General features: G+C 48.1%; 7 protein-coding genes and 1 non-coding gene across 8 annotated transcripts; 5 read left to right on the top strand and 3 right to left on the bottom strand.

Annotated features, from left to right (window-relative positions):
• The first annotated feature begins 1,987 nt into the window (after nt 1-1,987).
• On the top strand, nt 1,988-5,200 carry BKA55DRAFT_569460 (heterokaryon incompatibility protein-domain-containing protein). Its single transcript, XM_046192928.1, has 2 exons — nt 1,988-4,688; nt 4,724-5,200. Exons 1-2 carry the CDS (start codon nt 2,025-2,027, stop codon nt 5,063-5,065), a joined length of 3,006 nt encoding a protein of 1,001 aa, XP_046048362.1. The 5' UTR covers nt 1,988-2,024; the 3' UTR covers nt 5,066-5,200.
• BKA55DRAFT_569458 (uncharacterized protein) lies at nt 5,201-6,365 on the bottom strand. The gene is made up of 2 exons (XM_046192927.1): nt 5,821-6,365; nt 5,201-5,777 (listed from the first exon to the last, which is right to left on the bottom strand). The coding sequence occupies exons 1-2, from the start codon at nt 6,224-6,226 to the stop codon at nt 5,380-5,382; spliced, it is 804 nt and encodes a 267-aa protein (XP_046048361.1). The 5' UTR covers nt 6,227-6,365; the 3' UTR covers nt 5,201-5,379.
• BKA55DRAFT_569457 (SNF2 family N-terminal domain-containing protein) lies at nt 6,366-12,072 on the bottom strand. Its single transcript, XM_046192926.1, has one exon. The coding sequence runs from the start codon at nt 11,860-11,862 to the stop codon at nt 6,799-6,801; it is 5,064 nt and encodes a 1,687-aa protein (XP_046048360.1). The 5' UTR covers nt 11,863-12,072; the 3' UTR covers nt 6,366-6,798.
• A 107-nt stretch (nt 12,073-12,179) lies between these two features.
• BKA55DRAFT_379955 (uncharacterized protein) lies at nt 12,180-12,999 on the top strand. The gene is made up of 4 exons (XM_046185957.1): nt 12,180-12,251; nt 12,305-12,481; nt 12,530-12,841; nt 12,887-12,999. Exons 2-4 carry the CDS (start codon nt 12,305-12,307, stop codon nt 12,914-12,916), a joined length of 519 nt encoding a protein of 172 aa, XP_046048359.1. The 5' UTR covers nt 12,180-12,251; the 3' UTR covers nt 12,917-12,999.
• A 434-nt stretch (nt 13,000-13,433) lies between these two features.
• On the top strand, nt 13,434-14,758 carry BKA55DRAFT_690679 (uncharacterized protein; the record flags this gene model as incomplete). Its single annotated transcript, XM_046199545.1, has 3 exons — nt 13,434-13,530; nt 13,578-13,758; nt 13,804-14,758. The coding sequence occupies 3 exons, from the start codon at nt 13,434-13,436 to the stop codon at nt 14,756-14,758; spliced, it is 1,233 nt and encodes a 410-aa protein (XP_046048358.1).
• A 272-nt stretch (nt 14,759-15,030) lies between these two features.
• Nucleotides 15,031-16,306, top strand: BKA55DRAFT_379952 (uncharacterized protein). The gene has a single exon (XM_046185956.1). The coding sequence runs from the start codon at nt 15,302-15,304 to the stop codon at nt 15,938-15,940; it is 639 nt and encodes a 212-aa protein (XP_046048357.1). The 5' UTR covers nt 15,031-15,301; the 3' UTR covers nt 15,941-16,306.
• BKA55DRAFT_594491 (major facilitator superfamily domain-containing protein) lies at nt 16,026-18,039 on the top strand (the record flags this gene model as incomplete). Its single annotated transcript, XM_046195670.1, has 2 exons — nt 16,026-16,542; nt 16,586-18,039. 2 exons carry the CDS (start codon nt 16,026-16,028, stop codon nt 18,037-18,039), a joined length of 1,971 nt encoding a protein of 656 aa, XP_046048356.1.
• Nucleotides 18,040-18,807: 768 nt separating this feature from the next.
• Nucleotides 18,808-18,879, bottom strand: BKA55DRAFT_t183. The gene has a single exon. It is a non-coding gene; the product is annotated as a tRNA-Pro (tRNA).
• Nucleotides 18,880-19,581: the final 702 nt, after the last annotated feature.

The following is a 19,581-nucleotide window of genomic DNA, read 5'->3' as shown; positions in this document are numbered from 1 at the left end:
ATGTTCTTCGCGAATCGGCTTATTCCCCTTTTCAGGTCATAATTTGACCTGCTGCTTCTATGTGCTTCCAGCTAGGCAGCTACAGCTATATGGTTTGTGCATTTCCAACTTCCAAGCGAGTTGTGTGTGATTATCTTGTGAAATCTAACAGAAGATTCTGGATAATGCATCGTCTCAGACTTCTGAAGTGTAGAAAAATAAAGAGCATCAACTCAATGCAGATCGTTGGTGTATCTTACTCAACCATTAGCCAAGTGGTAAGAGATTGACCAAGTCACAGACGAGGATTGCTTGAGGCGGTCCTGATAGTGTTCCTTCCTGCTAAACTGGAAAAGACAAAAGTTGCAGATAATTCGTCTTCTTCTTGACTAAAGTGTCACTTTATAAAAGGGATCTTGGTAACATATCATATAGAGAAGATATGAGAGATAAAAGGGTGATAGTGTGGTGATAAGCAAGCGGTATAGACGAACTGTGCCAAGCCTGCCCCAAGAAAACTTGTGTTTTTGTGACGTGGGAGAGTGCAGATGCATGTGGCTTCATTGAGACCATAAGAATAGCACATAGCCATATTTATACTAAGATTCTGTTAGTCAATCACCCAATTTTAAAGGCATCCCTTTACTTACAAATCCACCTTGGATCTCGGTGTAAGACTTTCTTGTAATCCTTTGGCGGACACTTTGGGCAAAAGAGGTCGTAAACAGATTTATTTGCACCCGACATCTTTCCACAGGCCCCAAATGAGCCCATGGCACCCAGGCTCTGTTCATAATGACAAAGAGTCTGTTCCATTCGTGAATCGTAGAGCTGTTGGCACCATATACAGGTGAAATGTGTCATTGTATTTTCACACATGTTTGCTGTTTGAAGTTGAGAGATGTGGGAAGTTGGTTAGCGTGTGGGATGTATGTTTTCCGGGAGAAGTTTAGGAGACATGAGCATTGGGAAGTGTAGTCGTATTTATAGAGTGATATTTGAGAAACTATATCTTTACACTCTCTTGTGACTCCTATGTGAATACTTTGGAAAAATTGATGAATTTTTCCAAAGATTTTAGGGTCATAAGCCCCCCGTTAATGAAGTTTGTATGCTATTTGGAACTCAAACCGCCATTCACAGACCATTTGGCTTTTTATCTTTGTCAACTGAACAGGCTTACTGCATTTTACTGGTGGATTTAAACGTGAATGAACAAGCATGCAAACAATAGGCTGCAGTCTTTGGAGAAAAATGCCTTTCAAGTCAAGTAAGGTAGAGAGCCAATGGATAGCGCAAGTGTTTGCCAGTTACAGTTAAGCTCGCCAATACTGAATTAAATCTCATAACGAAGCCTCTCGACCACTCGTCAACTTTAAGCTCGCCGAGTCTCACCCGTGACTCATTTATAGACTCTCTCCTTACCATGAAAAACCACTGACGAGATAGATCTATGTAGATCCATAGGGGAATGGTGGGGCTTAGGGCGCATGCTTTGTCCAGATACTATTAGTAGGAGACAGCTTCAGAGCCTGGGGCAACGAGAGCAAGCCAATGAAATGTAGGGTAAGAAGACAAAGCTTTAGTTGTTTGTCCAAGTTAAGCCTTATTGAACACCATTAGTCACGAAAGGAGTTCCAAAGCTTGGTAAATCCCTAGGATAGATCATTGTATTATTTTATAACCCTTGGGCTCAGGATCAAGTCTGTTATTATCGCAAATACTTAGGCCTATCAAGATTGAAACCTCGCACACATTAACATTTCTCTCTACGCTCTTAGCAATTTCATTTCGATGTCTTTATATCGTGCTCAAATGCAGCCCTTGTTCGAATTATATACAGCTATAGTGTATTTGAAGTCCGTGTCCGTGTCCGTGTCCGTGGCGCAGTAAGATAGGCGTCTCGAAATGCAGGGATCACACTCCGCAGCATGCAGCCTGACGGAGCTCGGCAGATATAAGACGAGCCAAGTGCCTTGACTCTCTTTTCATCTCATTCTCCATTTCACTTCAGACCAACTAAGCATCCCAACATCATTCTTACAATGGCCCCGAATCTAAAATCAATCGTCTCCAGAAATATCCGCGATCATACCACAAGAACAGTCATCAAAAAAGTCCTAGAAGAAAAGGATGGAAATTCTTTGGCGCAATCACCAGAAACTGCGGCTATGGTCCGCGATTGGGAGAGTCTCAGTCAGAAAAGGGGAAAGCAGAGTCTGGAGAATCATGACAGAGTTATTCAAGAGAAGAAGCCAGATGTTGATGGCATGACGGATGAGGAGCTCAGTCGTATCAGCGTTCATATTTCTTCCGTTGAAGAAGAATCTGGAGAACATTCGGATGAGAAGACGAAAGAAGAAGAGACGGCCAAGTTTGATGAGTACAAGCATCATCAGTTTGTACGTCGATGGGGCTTATTACAAGACTCGGATGGTCGCGATGAAGAGTGGTTTATCCTGGATCCGCCTGTTCTTGAAGAAACAGATCCCCAGTATCTGTGCGATATGTGTCGGCATATTGACTTCAAAGTTCTACTATCACAACGGGGCTTGCCGGGAAATCAGCTACCAGGACAGTCCCGCATTTCTGTGTATGGCATCCCTAAGGTCATGGATGACCGCAGTCCCTGCGCATTTTGCAGACTGATTCGCAAGAGGGCTATTCACGATGGAATACTCACGGATGTTCATCCCGATAATTGGCCAGGGATGCAATTGAGTATCAGCACTTTGGATGATGGACCGGGGTTTCCTCTAAGGCTCGAAGTCGAATTCTCAGACCTGGATCGTTCAAAAGTTTCAAGATTGGTGATTCATCCAATCGAGCAAGAGGAAAGTCAATCGAAGCCTCTTCAAGGCCTCGTGGTTCGAAAGGATTCTGCTGATATATCTCGCCTTCGAGGGTGGCTTCATACTTGCAAGGAGAGCCATAAAGCATCAGAAGCTGACTCTACTGGATATCTCAAGCCTCTCATGGATACCCTACGAGTCATTGACACGACCGATAACTGTGTGAAGGAAGTTGACACGCCATGCGATTATATCTGTCTTTCTTATGTTTGGGGAACCGGCAGCCAGACACAATACACTACCAAAACGAAGGACCAACTTAGCAAACCTGGAGGGCTTGAGGACGCCGAACTTCCGCAAACGATTCTTGATGCAATCAAGGTTACAAAAGAGCTCGGTATCCGTTATATCTGGATTGACGCTCTTTGCATCACGCAAGATGACAAGGAAGACAAAGCTAGGATCATCTCCAACATGGGAACCATATACGCCAACGCCATGCTATCTATAATGGCTTCTTCCAACGTCGACCCAACCGACGGATTGCCAGGGGTTGGTGTCCCGCGATCACAGGAACAGAGCATAGAGAAACTGCAGGGGACCACACTAGCCGTTGCATTCCAAGATGCCAGGCAGAGGCACTCTGATATTGAAGATCGACTATGGAACACCAGAGCTTGGACTTTCCAAGAACGAGTGCTCTCACAACGATCTGTTTATTTCACAGATTCGCAGATGTGCTTTGTCTGCCCTCACTTAGCCTGCTTCGAGGACACCGTTCCTGTCTTGGACCCCAATTCATACACGATCACGCCTTTTAACGACCAGCTACAACTAACATCTCGAATTCATGATCTATGGGTCCGTATATGGTCTGATCCAACTCAGGCCACGTACATCAACAAAGCCTTCGCAACAGAAGATGACATGACGATCTTTATTGGCGAGGATCCTGCCACTGGCGAAGCTTCAGAGGATGGTGCCCCATTATACAAATCCAAAGCCATCCCAAGCTCAGACACAGTAGATGCACCTCTTATCAAGGGGCATACGCTCTGGGAGGCGTACGCTCACGCTGTTGATGCATATACCAAGAGAAACATGACGTGGCAGTCAGACGCCGTGAATGCCTTTATTGGTATTGCGGACCTCATTCGCCGTGGGACAAATACCAAGTTTTGGCACGCCATGCCCGAGTTTGCTCTCACGCGATCTCTCTTATGGTACCCCAAAGAACCCCTTTCTCGAAGACGATCACCAGATGGAAAGATCTTGTTTCCCAGTTGGTCGTGGGCAGCTTGGCAAGGTCACGTCACATATCGTGGCAGAGGTTTCCATAACGCCGTTTGTTATGCCCCAACGAGCATGATCACGTGGCTCAAATCGGCTACAGTTGAAGAGTTCATGGAAACGTTTGTACAAGTGGAGAGATCGCAGGAAGAAATCGAAGAACGAAGACGACAGGCCGAGAGTTCACGCCTCTTGTTGCACAAGACTGATGTTTGGTCGCTGTTGCATGTCGACTGCTATGAGCATGGGTGGGTGGTTGAGCGCAATGAGGATCGGAACCAGCATCTCTTCGTACATGATGCGTACCCTGGCATGAAATTTGAGTATCCGATTAATCTTCCTGATCAGCCTATTGTGGAGTTGCCCTTTGAAGATACTTTGTACTTTCGCGCAAAGGCCGTATCAGTACGGTTGTGTGACAAGCCATCTGAGTCGTATTTGGCTTCGCCTATACAGGACAACTTCGTCCAAATAGGAGTCAATGATGAAGATAGGTCCGCCAACAACCGTAGACCTTGGCAGCGTATCCTCTACCATCAAGGTTACCGTGCTGGAAGTCTAAGTCTCAACGTTCCGCTCGATTATCTCAACATCCCCTCAACAACCGAAGAAGCCCAAATCTCGCCCGTGAAGTACATCCTCGTGGCCATATCTCGCGACAGCCTCTCTTACATCGCACCTCCCCCATTGGCTGGGAAATGTACTGGGATGGTGATCCAATGCGAATGCAGTATGAAATTCTTCAAGAAGAGTGGCTACAGCGCAGCCGCTTGCCTGAGGGACCTGATGAGAGCGTCAAGCCAAATGATGAGAAGGTTAATGAGACAGGGGATCCGCGATGGGATCCAGGTCGCTTTGGAAGCACCAGTGTTCTGGATGTTTGTAATGTGCTGTTGCTTAGGGAGGCGAGGGACGGGGTGTCTGAGAGAGTTGGCGTAGGGAAGATCAGTTATTGTGCGTTCTTTGCTGCGAAGCCTGAGCCCGATGTATTCTACTTGAAATAAGTTGGTCTCACGTATCAAGGTCATTACAAGACTTGGGAAAGTTCGACATTTGGGGATATATTTATGCTGTTTACCCTAATCCATCCTTCAAAATCACAAATTTCAGCAAAAGGGTGGCAGGCTTTTATTGTCTCGATATCCCTTCAAGACTCTTCTTTTGTTGTGGTCATTTAGATATCTTACTCTCCTGTCCTGATTATTCTGCTTTCTTTTTATATTGGGATGCATCACCTTGGCAGATAATGGAGTGGTATTCTCGTCGTCCTAACTCGACGTGTCTCGTTGGCTGAACTCATTCTCCCTCCATCTCTACTCTAGCGATGCCATATAGGCGCCCCAGGAATCCAACCCTTCTGCCTCTGACAAACCAACAAATCCTGAGCCCCCTCCTCGTCCTCCCCCTTCGACCCAATCGTAGCATAAATCGTAAATCCACATCTCTCCAACGTCTCAATCAACTTCAGCAGTATGATTCTCGTCGTGACAGTATCTGTCCCCGAAGGATTCCACGGCATGTTCATAAGATGGATCTTGACCCTGTCAGATGTAATCTCACTACGTCTGACATCACGGCCAAACGTTTGTAGGATTGCGTCTGTGAGGTCTTTGGGCGGTGAGTCTACGATCTTCAATTTATCGCTGTTGTCGAAGGATATGCAGATCCAGTCGCAGGGCGGTGGGATGGGATCTTGTTTTCGAAAAATGAGCGAGTCTGATACGTCAGTCAAGTTCACAGAAGAGTAAAAGAGTCTTACCTTTGCTCTCAGACTTGAGCGTGATTTCCATTGATCCTTGCAATACCCAACCCATATCAAACAGTCTCTCCAAAATTCCCAATACTAACCTCCTGGAATCATCATTCCCACCAGCTCTATGCGACCATGGCCTTCCACGGAGCCAAAGCTCCATTGACTCCCCATATGGCTTCACATGCACAAGACCAAGTGACCACCGCGCTGTGACGACTTCTTTGATGCCTGATGCTTCTGCTTCTGTGAAGTTTATGAGACGGATTCTATCTGACATGTTGAAGGTCATGCAGGCGAATTGAGTTTTGAAGATGAGTGGTGAGGAGGCCATTGTTTCTTGGAATGATGGGGGAAGGTCGGGGATTTTTTCAGGCATTTCTGTAGGCACTTCTGTGGCTTTGGAGGTAGACATCTTGAAATAAATTTATAGGATTGGGGTTGTTATGTTAAGTGGAGAGAATGACAAAAACGCCATATGCCGGGCTGAGGTTGTATATTGATGCTATGCAGAAATGTGTCGCTTCAGGTTGGGAATAGCGTCACTAGCTTTAGTTCAAAGAACACCCAGAAAATCTTCTAGAAGTGGGTTCCAGGTGCTTTATACACCTAATCTTGCCAATCCAAGTTCTGTTGGTCCTACGGCTGCCTTACCGTGGCTGTGCGGGGCGCAGCATCAGGATCACCACCACCCTCAGCTCGATCATCGCATCTTGGCAAACAGACCCCAAAGTCGGAGCAGCAATTGGCTTTCATTCTTTCTCATCATCAAAGTCTTACAAGTCTAGTATAACACACCCTCCTCTCCCCGAAACTCCAATGCCATCTACCACCGCCAACCATGATAGGCCAAATTCTACAAGCAAAAAAGTAAAAACTGCCGTGTTCTGTCATGCCGCCGCGCCGTTTTTGTTTCGCCCAAATGATGTTACTAGTATACAAAATGTCTTTCGTGGTATCGCCGTGAGTGGCTATTATGTGCTTTGGTTATCGTTTGCGTGTGTCTTTGCCTTTCTTCTTCCCTTTCTTTTTGTCCTTGGGGAGTTCGAGTTTTGTGTCTTTGAGTTGCTCTGCCATGATGCTGAGCATGTAATCGTCAATGGTGTGCATTTTGTGGCCCCATGCGTTGTACTCCAATTCTTCTTCCACTTGAGGTGTGTCGAGATCGTCGAGTCCGCCGTCGAGAACAGACTTGCCGGCGGGAGTACCTTGTCGTGCCGTTGATGTGCCGGAAGCATTATTACTGGGCTTCTCGGTGAAGTCGGCGTCGTCTGCTTGGATTTCCTTCTCTGCGACACGGGCAGCTGCAACATCCTCTCTGTCTTCCGCTTGCTCCAGAGCGCGACCAACTCGTCGCTGGTCAGTATTGGTGTCAGGGCCGCCGAGGACTCTATCCAGGGCAGCGTCTGCAGCATCCAATCCTTCGCTCTTCGTGTCAAGTTTGTCGCTTAGAACATCCCGTACAGAGAGTTTATTGAAGTAGTCGGTGGTGAACTCTCCTTCTTGAATGACCACATCGTCCAGCATTTGCTTCTGCGACGCTTTGCGAAGAATATTGGCTTCAATTGTGTGTTCACTGACTAAGCGATAGATGTGTACATCGCGAGTTTGTCCAATACGATGACATCGATCTTGACATTGCTTGTCCATGGCGGGGTTCCAGTCTTGGTCATAAAAGATGACGGTATCTGCACCTGTAAGGTTGATGCCGAGACCGCCCGATCGAGTTGACAGGATGAAGCATAGGATTCGCGGGTCGTTATTGAATCGGTCGGTAAGAATTTGTCGCTGTTCCACCTTGGTAGCACCATCCAGACGGAGGTACTTGTGGCCGTGAATGTTCAAGAATTGCTCCAGAATGTCCAAGACCTTGGTCATTTGTGTAAAGATGAGAGCGCGATGACCACCAGCCTGAAGCTTTCGCAATAGCTTATCGAGGATCTGAAGCTTTCCGCAGTCGTATTGTAGCAGGCGTTTATCGGGGAACTGAATGCTTAGTCGCATGCGCCCTTCATGCCAAGGATCTGGTGGTGCTTCTTTCGGTAGGAATGGTGCCCATCGGACGGGTTTCGAAAGTTTGAGGTCTTCATCTGTAAATGCTTCAATTCCTTTGCGACCGAGGACAAATTGATCCATGTCTCTGGTCACAACCGCTGGGGTTACACATGAGAACTTCTCAATGGTCGTTTTGAAGCTGTCGGCACGTTGGTTGACGGTCGGTATCATCGATTGAATGAGCCTCGATTCCTCTTCGAACCAAGACATGACCAGACGGGGGACTTTAGGGCGAGGCTTGTATGGCCTCTTATCGGTACCAATAGTTAATAACTCTACCAAGTTCTTGCCATAAATGGGCTTCTTCTGGCGGCGTAGCGCGTTAAGATATACGCAGTGTTGAAGTTCTTCAAAACGTCCCCACCTTGCGCCACTTTCCAAGTATGCGATATTTGATGCGACTGTTGAAGGGTCTAGGTTGTCGTTTGCTTGATGGGCCCGAGTTCTTTGGGCCTCTTTGAGGTCCATCAAGATTCGATGAGAGCTTAGTTGTGAGATTCGTTCAGCCTGTGTTGTGGAGAGGCTCTCTGATTGTGTAGGAATGAGGTTGAGGAAGCCTAGGCTGACGTCTTTCATGGGCTTGGGATCAAGAAGTAGCCTTTGAACCCTCTGCTCGATGAAATCATAGTCTGAGACGACAGACTTGCTCATTCGGAAGGATGTCATGATCGGTCGGTCAACGAAGAGATCTGGGTGATTGCAGACCTTTCGCAGTTGCATGAGACAGTTGATGATGGACAAATAATTGCCAGAGTTGAGTGTCTCCTTCGTGTCATTCCGTGAGAGGAATCCATCGTAGAGCTCACGTTGTCGTTTTGAGAGTCGGCAAAACTCAACGTGCTCATACTTGGCAGGCATTTGCTTCTCAACGTCGGCTTTCAACCGTCGTAGCAGATAGGGTCGCAGGACCTTGTGTAGCTTCGAGATAATAGCTCGCGCCTCATCGTCCATCTGTTCTCTTCCACTTTCGAGAATTTGTGATTCAGGCTTGGCGAACCAATCGTGAAACTCTTGCAAGTCAGCGAACCCTCCAACACCATTCTCGGCCGGCATGAGGAAGAAGAGGAGTGACCAAAGTTCTGTGAGGTTATTCTGAAGAGGTGTGCCAGTCAATAGTAGCCTAGCTTGAGTATTGAAGCCAAGTAGCGTCTGCCATCTTTGGGATTTGAAGTTCTTGATGTTGTGTGCTTCGTCAAGAATCATGTAATGCCAGCGACGTCGCTTGAACACTTGTTGATCTTGAAGGACAAGCTGATATGAGGTAATACAAACATTCCACACATCATCATTGTTCCAGCCTTGTCGCTTGCGTTTTCGTTCCTCCTGAGATCCGTAGTATGCCAAAATTTTAAAGCCTGGACACCATTTCTTGAACTCCATTTCCCAATTGAGCATGACACTAGTAGGGACTACAACAAGATGTGGTCCCCATACCTCGTGCTGGCATGCCAGATGTGCAAGAAGGGCGATAGTTTGGATCGTCTTGCCAAGACCCATCTCGTCAGCAAGAATACCATTGGTGCTGTTGGCATAAAGACCTGCCAGCCAGTCAAGTCCATCGCGCTGATACTCTCGAAGCGTGCCTCTAAGAAGGAATGGTACGTCAATTTTGTGATTGGATGATTGCTGTGGTGATGCAGATCGACTTGGTCCGGTTTTGTCTACAACCATCATCTCCCCAGAAGAAGCCGTGTCCAGCTCAGATGGCTTGGTTTCTGATGTAGGAGGGGGAGACATGCTATGAGCACGACTTGGAGGATTGGTTGGTGGTTCTGATGCTGATCTGTGATTTTCCAGGGGTCGAGTTGTTGCGGGTTCTTGTTCCTCGGTGGGTTCTGTCATGACGACTTCAGTGTCTTGTGGCGTGGAGCCCTTCGCTGATGGGACCTCAGTGATGGTATCACCATTTATCGGTACGTCCTTGGTCACCGTGTCGGGCGCATTGTTCTCTGGGGTCGGTGTTGAGGTTTGTTCCTGTGCTGTATCGGCGGCCCCGTCGTTTTCCTCGGTTGTGTTGGGCTTCTCAACGGGAGGCTTCTCATCTTGAACCTCACCATTGACCTTTGGCGTTGACTCTTCTGCATCAGGCATTTCGGTGTCCCCATTCAATTCAGCCGGCGCCTCTGTCGCAGCTTCATCGTTCATCTTCTTCAATTCCGACTTGCCGAAAAGAAGTCCAAGCAAACCACCTCCAGCATCTTCATCAGACTCTTCTTCCGATTCATCGTCTCCCTCATCACTATCCATATCGGTAGATCCCATATCATCATCCATATCAACAGATTCATCGCTCGTATCGGCATTTTCTGTCGCGGTCGCTTGGGCAGTATCAACTGCATCAGTGTCATCGCGGCTTGGTTCGGTATTCGGTGTTTCTACATCGGCCGGCTTTTCGAGTTCTGGTATATGGGCATACTTCGCGCGCAGCTGCTCTTGTGTCAGGTTCTCATCACCAACATCCTTCAAGTCCTCCTCTTCGTCACCCTCTTCCTCATCTGATGACATTATATCACTATCGGGGTCGTCTTCGTTATCTCCATCTTCTCCCGACGCCAAGTCAAGGTCATCATCGTCATCGCCTATGCTCATGTCGTCGCTAAAATCATCGAATCCATCTTCTTCCTCCTCAGAAAGCTGCTCGGAGTCTAATCCTGCTCTCCGGGCTTGTAATTTCTGTTCAGAGAGGTTAACAGCTTCATTCAAAGCTGCCTTGACTCTCTTCTGCTCTTCTTGTTCCCATTCGGCCAACCTTCGACGATTGACTTCAACACGAACATTTTCCCATGTACCAAAAAGCGCCTTCATCACAACACGATATCGAGATATCCATATTGCTCTTTGTTCAGCCTCGATCTCTTCTTCTGACTTTGGTTGACGCCGTAACCACTCGTCTCGACAAGCTTCGGCTACTTTTTTCGCGGTCAATCGATGCCGTTGTTGCTCAGCCAGCATCAGTTTTCGGAAATTCATCATAGCTTTCACCATGTGATCTTGTCGAGCCCATTGTCTAGGCGGCTCTTCCTCTGCTTCCGGGAGAAATACTGAGCAGCGCCCTTGGGAGAGTAGCCCACCATCTTCAACTTCTTGTTCAATTCGAAGGATGGTACGAGCGTCCTTGGCAGCCATTTCATCAGTATAAGGAGGCCCATCTTCAGATGCCAGGAGTCCACCCTCCTCAACAGGAATATCGCCAGCTCGAGCCCAAAAATCTTCAAAATTCGTGCCAATCTTGGGTTTCTTTCGAACTTGATCAGGATGCACTAGAGGAATATCGCCAGATCGTCCGACTCGTAACTTAATGCGGGGCGATCGATTGGTACCATTTTTCGATTCTTGAATGTCATCTTTAACAGCATCGCTAAATCGTGCGGATCTTCTGGATCTAGTCGAGGTTTTAGGGGGCGAAGGACTTCGACGTCGGGTGGTTCGGGAAGGTCTAGTTTCTGTCGTAGGTTTTTTTGCGGATTTTGGAGTCGATGCGGGTGTTTGCTTCGAGGGACCTTTGGTGGCGGGGCTAGCTTTGTGTGAGCCGTTGGGCATCTTTCTCGAGTTGCCATTAGTCAACTGAATTTCTGCCTTTGGTTTGGAAGCATTGGAATTTGCGCCAGTAGATCGTCTCGTAGTTCGAGTTTTTGTTGTTTTCGATTCGATTGGAAATGTATTGATGCGGCCAGATTTTCGACGTCCATTTTCCGTGAATGACGTTGGACCGTCGGCAGATATCTTCTTCCATGGTGGCGACTCGGGTTTAATCTTTTTTGGTGTGAGAGGAGGTGTTGACTCTCGGGTGCGTCGTCTTTTTGCAGGTCGTTCATCGTCATGGACATGACCGTTTGGCCGTGATTCAGGCGCATCACCGTTCGCTTCACCGTGGCCGTTTGTCATCCCGTTCAACGCGTCATCTCCATTGACATGCGCCTCAGGCGCGTTCTCATCCTTGATGGCATCAGGGTCCGACTTGGGCAGCACGTTGGTCGGCGACGCGGTCTCGGGCATAGTCGCAACGTGGAGACAGTGGACGCAGGGGGCGTTTTCTCTGCGAAGCTATCATTTGCGGGGTCGAAATTAATGTCTACAGAATAGTAGCGCTTCAGCGGATATTCATACAAATTTTGCACATGTTCAGATGCCTTGCGGGCGAACTATGTGGAATTTAGTGGTAGAATCCAATGTCGTCAGCAAAACTTTTGAGCTGGGGAAGAATCGAAGATGCACGCCCCTGGACCTCCAAATAAGCTAACCGAAAATGGCCCGAACGCGCTTTTGATGCCTGAGGCCCAATTTTTGGTTGAGAATCATCACAGCCTCCATTGGCTAAAGCTTCAACGAGCATCACATCACGTCACAGAGCAATTGGTCGCCGACGACACTGTCACTCGGCCGAGGTATGTTGCCATGAGGACTTTGATACATGCTCAATTGATCGCTAATTTCTCAGATGCTCCCTCAACGAATTGTGCGGGCCTCGGCCCTGCGCAGCAGCATGACAGCTGCTCGACGACTTCCTACGATCCAACGCCGAACTTTCCTCCCCGATCAGTATACCGACAAGAAGGTCATTGATCAGAAGTACCCCGAGCCTCCCAGCATGACCGAGGCCGAGGACCCCGGAATGGTCAGTGATAGACGGATATGAGGAGGAGCGAAACTGATAATCTCGCAGAACGGCGGCTACATCAACCCTCCCCGAATCAAGCGACAGTTCCGTGACCCTCATGCGAACTGGTGGGATCCTCAGGAGCGACGAAACTTCGGTGAACCTATTCACGAAGATAACGATGTTCTTGGAATCTTTTCTCCCTGGGAGTACACCTGGACTACCGCTGGTCCTGGTGCTATTATGGTTGGAACCTTTATCGCCGTCTTCATGAGCGTTACCGGAATCGTCTACCTCAACTACCCCGATCGTCCTGCTTATCCCCGAGCGTTTGAGGGTGGTTTGGAACGAGAGCTTGGTGGTCCCGGAGCTACGAGGGTGAGTGGACAAGGATATTGGATATTCGTGTGCTAACAGTTATAGGCTCGCATGGAGGGTGATGAGGATCCTTGAGTAAAATGCTCAATTGTACATAAGAAATAATGGATCAATGGATTAAGTTCAATGGATGTTTAGGACTGTGTACCAATGCAATTGATATGGCTAACAAATGGTTTGACTGTGTGTAAGGTGTAGTATGGTCTGTAGCACTGGACTTGGGACCAACAATGAAAGCCAATGACCGGTTGCGGTCGTGATGCAAGGCAAGGCTTCTTGATTGCTTTTTATTTAACAAAGTATCTTGCAAACCGTCCTGCTTGCACCCTGGGTCAAACTTACACCACTGTGTCCTGTCGTTCTGTGCCTCTGGACCTAAGAGCCTGCCACGGTCCCTGGAGTCAGCCCTATGGACCACGTCCGCGTTCACTAAAATGAGCCAAAAGTCTCCTCATCGCCTTCCTACAAACATAGCATAACATCTTGGGCAAGAGCAATCACATACAAGCCATGATGTCGTCAATAACATCTCCTCATCCAACTCTCATCCATCACTTCTACTCTTCCATATCTTGACCATCCCATCACCAAGATGCGGTACGAGGATTGGGATGTCCTCCTTTTCGAGGAGGGCTTTAGTATTCCCTCTCGGGAATTTAAGGTGGCATGTCATGTCGTTCAACATGCGGGTAAGTCAGTGTTTGGAAGTGCCAAGGGCCAAATCTAATCATCGCAGAGTCCATGGGCTCTGCTCTCCCGACCCTCACGTGTTTTGTTCCTGGCCTTAACGCTGGAGTTCCCTTTCGGATTTCTATCCATTCTTGGAAAGCATCAAAGGATTTAAATGGTGATCATATCCTCAATATTAACAATTCGATCCTTGAAACCAGGCTCTTCATCGATGGGACTCTTGTTGCGTATGCTTCCCGTTTGGCTCTTGGCATCATTGCTAATGTTGGCAGATCTACCTCCACCACCGGCAGCATTCGCTTCCCATTGATCATAAACAGGCAAGGTCACGAGAGCCTCAAGTTTCCCATATTCCAGCAGGAACTGCTATGTCAACGTCACTGGAGCCCAGCCGACAACCTTGGCCGTATCAAGCTCATCATCAACCAAGGCTTCTCTAGTGCTTCGCCGAGCGTTTTGTTCACGGGGAACGTCAACAATACAGTTGTCTTTTCCTTTCAACATGCACCCCAACACATTTTAGAAGGCCTTCAGATTGCCTGGCCCAACCCAGCCATGTGGCATCGTCAACGCCAACCTTCTGCACCAGCTTCTACCGATAGCTCCCATGTCAACTCACGTCAACCACTTTTTGCTCGTCGTGGACAAGCGGCTCCGCAACATATTAACGATGCTGCTCTTGGAACGATGCCATTTTCTGGTGGTAACGCTACAATTGGATGCCCAAAAACTCCGGTGAACGGGCCAATGTCACCATGGAGTTATGTTCTCGTGCCACCGCCAGTAAGAGAAGGATCACCATATTTGTTGGCTTCCGAGATGCAATCTCGCAGAAATCACGAACATTCCGCGTGGCCGACTTCTCCAACTTTCACCGACGCCACGTTAAGGTTGGATCAAACCCAGAATGCATCGCAACAGATGTACCCCCAGCCAAACAGTGCTCCGATGTCATTTGTACAACCTCAACTACATAGTCCTGCGATTCAAGGGTCGATACAATTCAGCCGAGGAACTCCTGCAAGAAATCATGCCAGGCTTATCTTTGCGCCGAAACGCAACAGTCCACAGGAGTCTTTCAACTTGGATGTTATTGAAAGGGCGACAAAGAGAGCTCGAACCAACACTCCAAAGTCTGCAAAGACGCTTAATCACGAACACCAAAATATCAGCCCTCACTTTGGTAGCCCCTATGAGTTGATAAACCTAGCTGAGGATATCATTTGATATCTTACGAGCGGATTGTGTGGCCTTCCTGTAGTCAGTATTACGGAACGCATCACATGGCATGGTAGGGATATGTTATTTCACTGTTTTCCGACATTGTTGTTCTTGTCCTACGTGTAGCATTAACCCATGTTTTATCGCATATCAACATTTGTTGTCTAGCTGGTTAATGCACAAGCTTAGTTTCGACCTTCTACAGGCAGTCGTTTTTAATACAACACGCGATGATTCATCAGCTTTTGCGAAGGTTCCGGGCTTCCGTGTTAATGCCTTGCATGATAAACGACTGTACAGAGATGTGAATGGCAGGCTACTAGCAGCTTATAACACCTTGTGCGACAGTTGTAACACCCAGTCTCGTCATATTGACTCACTCAACGTGGAGATTCGAGGTCGGTAACCAAAGCTCCGTCCTCCGGCCAAGTTCATGATCCCATACATTATACGTCTGGAAATAGCGTTCGGTCTCGGGGTTTATTGTAAGTCCGCATGCTGCGAAACCTCAAAACTAGGGACCGTTCTGACCATCTTGTTCTCTTCTAAATGATCAAAATTGGCTTGGTTAAGGTCGCACAACTTCTCAACTTCAAGCCTCTTCTTATATCGTGTAGCCCATTTGCACCCAACCTACAACGAGATAACTGCCGACCTGATACGATTCGTGGCTTTAGTCTTGTCGAACTATGCGAGCTCGCCAAAGGATCAAAGTGTTCACATAAGCATCCGCCTCAAGGCCATCACCGTCGACTAGATGAGGTTGCCACGCTCACCGATCCTAAGGCTATACGGGCTTGCCCACGGCTGAAGCTGAACGGACATTGCGGCAGTCATCTGGGGCTTATAGACAAATCCGAAGCTTCCTCAAGCCCCGACGGCTTCCGGCTTCCGCCTAGGCCGCAATTTCTGGCCTGGAGGAGTAAATGCGCTACACGATCTTATCGTTCCACGCTTTCTTCTTGGTCGAGGCCGCTGAAGTCATGTCAGGCCCCCATATGCATGGATGGAATGCCACACCTTAGTGCCAGGCCACAACTGCAGGTGAAGATCTTTTGTGAAGTCTTGTTGCTATGGTTTTCTCTGGCCCCCGAGGTGAGACGAAAAGTTCATCATCGACTCAGCATGAACTTCCTGAAAAGATTCCGTCGTGTTACATTACTCTGCAGGCTTCTCGTGGGTGATTGATGAAGCTAAAAGGCGTGTCTTTCCGCATGCTTGGCTGTTGTTGTTCCAGTTTACTTCCAACAGCACTCGTCGAAACTCCTTCAAGATGGCTTCTATCATGTCCGCCCCAGACTACTCAATGGCTGCGACGAGTCGTTCGCACCTGAGTGTACGTCTGCCAAAAGAAACTCTCTACTCATCTCTGAGGGAATCTTCTCGTTACTTCAACTTCGATTTAGAGACGGCCAAGCTTGCCCGGGATGCTGATGAGTGGCTCACGACGCATCCTAACGGTTCGGGGTCTAAGGAATCCAAGGATGCTAACGGTATAAGTCGACCTTCGTCAATTGCCCCAAGTAACTTTAGTGTTCGGTCTTTACCAGCAGACTACAGTATGCCAGAGTATCATGGTAGAGACTTTCCTCATCCCGTGATGGGCTCAGTGCGTCACAACGAGATTAGACCTCGATCCGCTGCTCCAACAGAGAGTACTGAGAAGCTTCGATCATCGCCTCCTGTGGACGGTGTCGAGACTACAGGACCTGAGCAAGAGTATCCCACTGGAGTCAAGCTCGGCTTGATCACCCTTGCTCTCTGTCTGGCCGTCTTTGTCATGGCCCTAGGTAAGTTACCCATCGCAATTAACAGACCCTGCTCATACGTCAGACAACTCCATCATTGCAACCGCTATTCCAAGAATCACCGATGCTTTCGAAAGTCTCAATGACGTGGGGTGGTACGGCTCAGCATACATGCTCACAACGGCCGCACTGCAGCTGTTCTTTGGTAAGCTGTATACCTACGGCAGCATCAAGTGGACCTTCCTGTCAGCAATTGCTATCTTTGAGGTTGGTAGCCTCATCTGCGGTGTCGCCCCCGACAGTGTCACTCTCATCGTGGGACGAGCTATCGCCGGCGTCGGTGGCGCTGGTATTTTTGCTGGTGCACTCACCATCCTTGCCTTTTCGGTACCTCTTCATAAGAGACCTATCTATACTGGTCTTGTCAGTGGTATGTGGGGTATTTCTTCCGTTGCCGGGCCTCTTCTTGGTGGTCTCTTCACAGACAAGGTTTCATGGCGTTGGTGTTTCTACATCAACCTTCCCATCGGCGCCATCACTGTTGTTGTCATTCTCTTCTTCTTTCCCGAACCTGAGCGTGATATCGAGCCTGCAACATGGCGAGTGCGCTTCTGGCAGCTTGATCCCATCGGGACTGGCATCTTCATGCCCGCCATTGTGTGTCTCTTGCTCGCTCTGCAATGGGGTGGCGTTGACTACGACTGGGATGACTCTGTAATCACGTCGCTCTTCATGCTGGCTGCCTTTCTTCTCATCTTATTTGTCTATGTACAATACAAGATGGACGAGAACGCCACCGTGCCTCCTCGTATCTTCAAAAAGCGCACCGTCTGGGCTGGCGCCTTTTTCTCATTCAATACGGGCGCGTGTTTCCTCACAGCCATGTACTTCCTGCCAATTTGGTTTCAGGCTGTACAAGGCCAAAGCCCTATCATGTCGGGCGTGAGAAATCTCCCGATGCTTCTCGGCATCGTTCTCTGTGCCATGGCCGCTGGTGCAGCTGTCACTGCCTGGGGCTACTACACGCCCTTCATGATCGCCGGCTCAATCCTCATGGCCATTGGCTTTGGCATCATCACCACATTTGAAGTCGAAACATCAACAGCCAAATGGATAGGCTACCAGCTCATCGCCGGCATTGGCGTAGGCGTCGGTCTTCAACAATCCCTCATCGCCGTACAAGTCGTCTGCGAAATGGTCGACGTCCCCACAGCCACAGCCCTCATTGTCTTTGCTCAAACTCTTGGCGGCGCGCTCTGCGTTACAGCTGGTAACACCGTCTTCACCAACACGCTCATCAACAAGATTAATGAGCATGTGCCCGGCCTTGACCCATACTTTGTCATCGCGACTGGTGCGACGAATATTCGCAGTGTGATTAGAGAGGAGTGGCTTGATGGAGTGATTCTCGCATACAACGACGCGTTGACGACGAGTTTCTATGTTGGTGCTGGAACCGCGTCGGCGACGATTATTGGTGCGTTGTTGGTGGAGTGGAGGAGCGTCAAGGGTCATGAAATTGAGATGGGGGCGGCTTAGGTAAGGGTCTGGAGTGTCCTTGCATGATGGCGATGGTTGATGTCGGTATTGAGAGAGGTGACGGGTAGATTATAATGAGGTTGGGTATGGTATATGATAGCGGTACGTTCTAACGAATAATGATGACTTGTTTTATCTTTAACTGGGTTTGACTGTTGTGTCTTGTTTATGTCCGAAATGTGCACCTTCTGAAGATCTCAAATTACCCTGCACCTAGAGATATTGCCAGACTTTATTCTCTAGATTTTATATAATATCACAAGTCTTCTAATCCCTTTTCCCTCGGCTGGAATTATATTTTCTAACATCAAGTCATTGTTCCAGAGTTGTGTCACAGTCAACAGAGCCAGTGTCACTGCTCATTTTGCTAAATGAAATCACATTAAGTTTTGGTTTATGATACACGCACGAACCAACACACAGTAAGGAGAGCATCATTCGCGTTTACCCACTAATAGAAAAAAGAAAAATCGTGAGTACCCTACCATATTACCAACCAAAGAAGTATCTACGTCAATTCAATATGATCAATTTGAGGAAATGTCATCGCGATTGAGTTACGTCCTTCCATCATTAAAAATGCAAGCTCTTAAGCTTAAGTCAGTGGAGCCAATAAAATATCGCGACAGAGCCCCACACCGACCGTTCCCGCGGGATATCATGTGACGGGCCACAAGCGAGCCATCACGAAAATGGGGCGATATCAAAACTCAGAATACAACACAAAAATGCCTCATATTCTTCAATGAATGCAAAAATGAAAGTAAAGGGCTCCACCGGGGTTTGAACCCGGGACCTCGCACACCCAAAGCGCGAATCATACCACTAGACCATGAAGCCAATCGTTGTTATTACATTGTCTGAGAAAATTGTAAACTATATTCATGCGCTCTGCTGAACAGAGTTCCCTGACCCCGCATTCCTCTCTGCTGAGGCCTGTCAGCCATTTCTCAGCCGTGAAATGCAATACTCTCATGCCCGTCAGCTCTATCATTGCGGTCTGAAACCGAACAAGCCCATCCTCAGGCATCTCATTCTCGCAGGACATAGGAGGCTAACAACACATATAAAAGACACACTTTTCCCGTCCGAGGTTCCACATCATACTCTCACAAATCATGCAAGTTGTCCTCTGGCCCGCTCTCTCTTTGTTGAGTTCTGTCAAATGAGACTTTCTGGACTCTCGGAGCTCCCCGCATCACCAACTCCGAGTGGGGCCGCAGAAGCCGACCAGAATGGAACGACAACTCATTTCTTAGCATCCTTCTAAATGGACGCGAAACTCAGCTAATGTATTAGAGTAAATGCTATAGATTAGAGCCTCTTATCAAATCCAAATCCGTCGACAGCCAACGGTACGTGTGGCAAGCGGGGATTCCTCATATCATGCTTTGTTCTGTTGAGTCGCTGCTCTATAATCCCTGTATTCACAAGTGATACAACCAACATGCATACATAAACCCTAGCCACCATTGTGCCAGTCAGCCCCCGTTGCAGTAAGTTTACGCGTGCCCAGGCGCCCAAGTTGACTTGCTGGAAACA

The sequence above is a fragment of the Fusarium redolens genome, assembly GCF_020744475.1.
Source record: "Fusarium redolens strain MPI-CAGE-AT-0023 chromosome Unknown BKA55scaffold_9, whole genome shotgun sequence".
Taxonomy (NCBI): Eukaryota; Fungi; Ascomycota; class Sordariomycetes; order Hypocreales; family Nectriaceae; genus Fusarium; species Fusarium redolens.
Note: the sequence above shows the minus strand (reverse complement) of the source record. Positions and strands in the feature narration are given on the sequence as shown.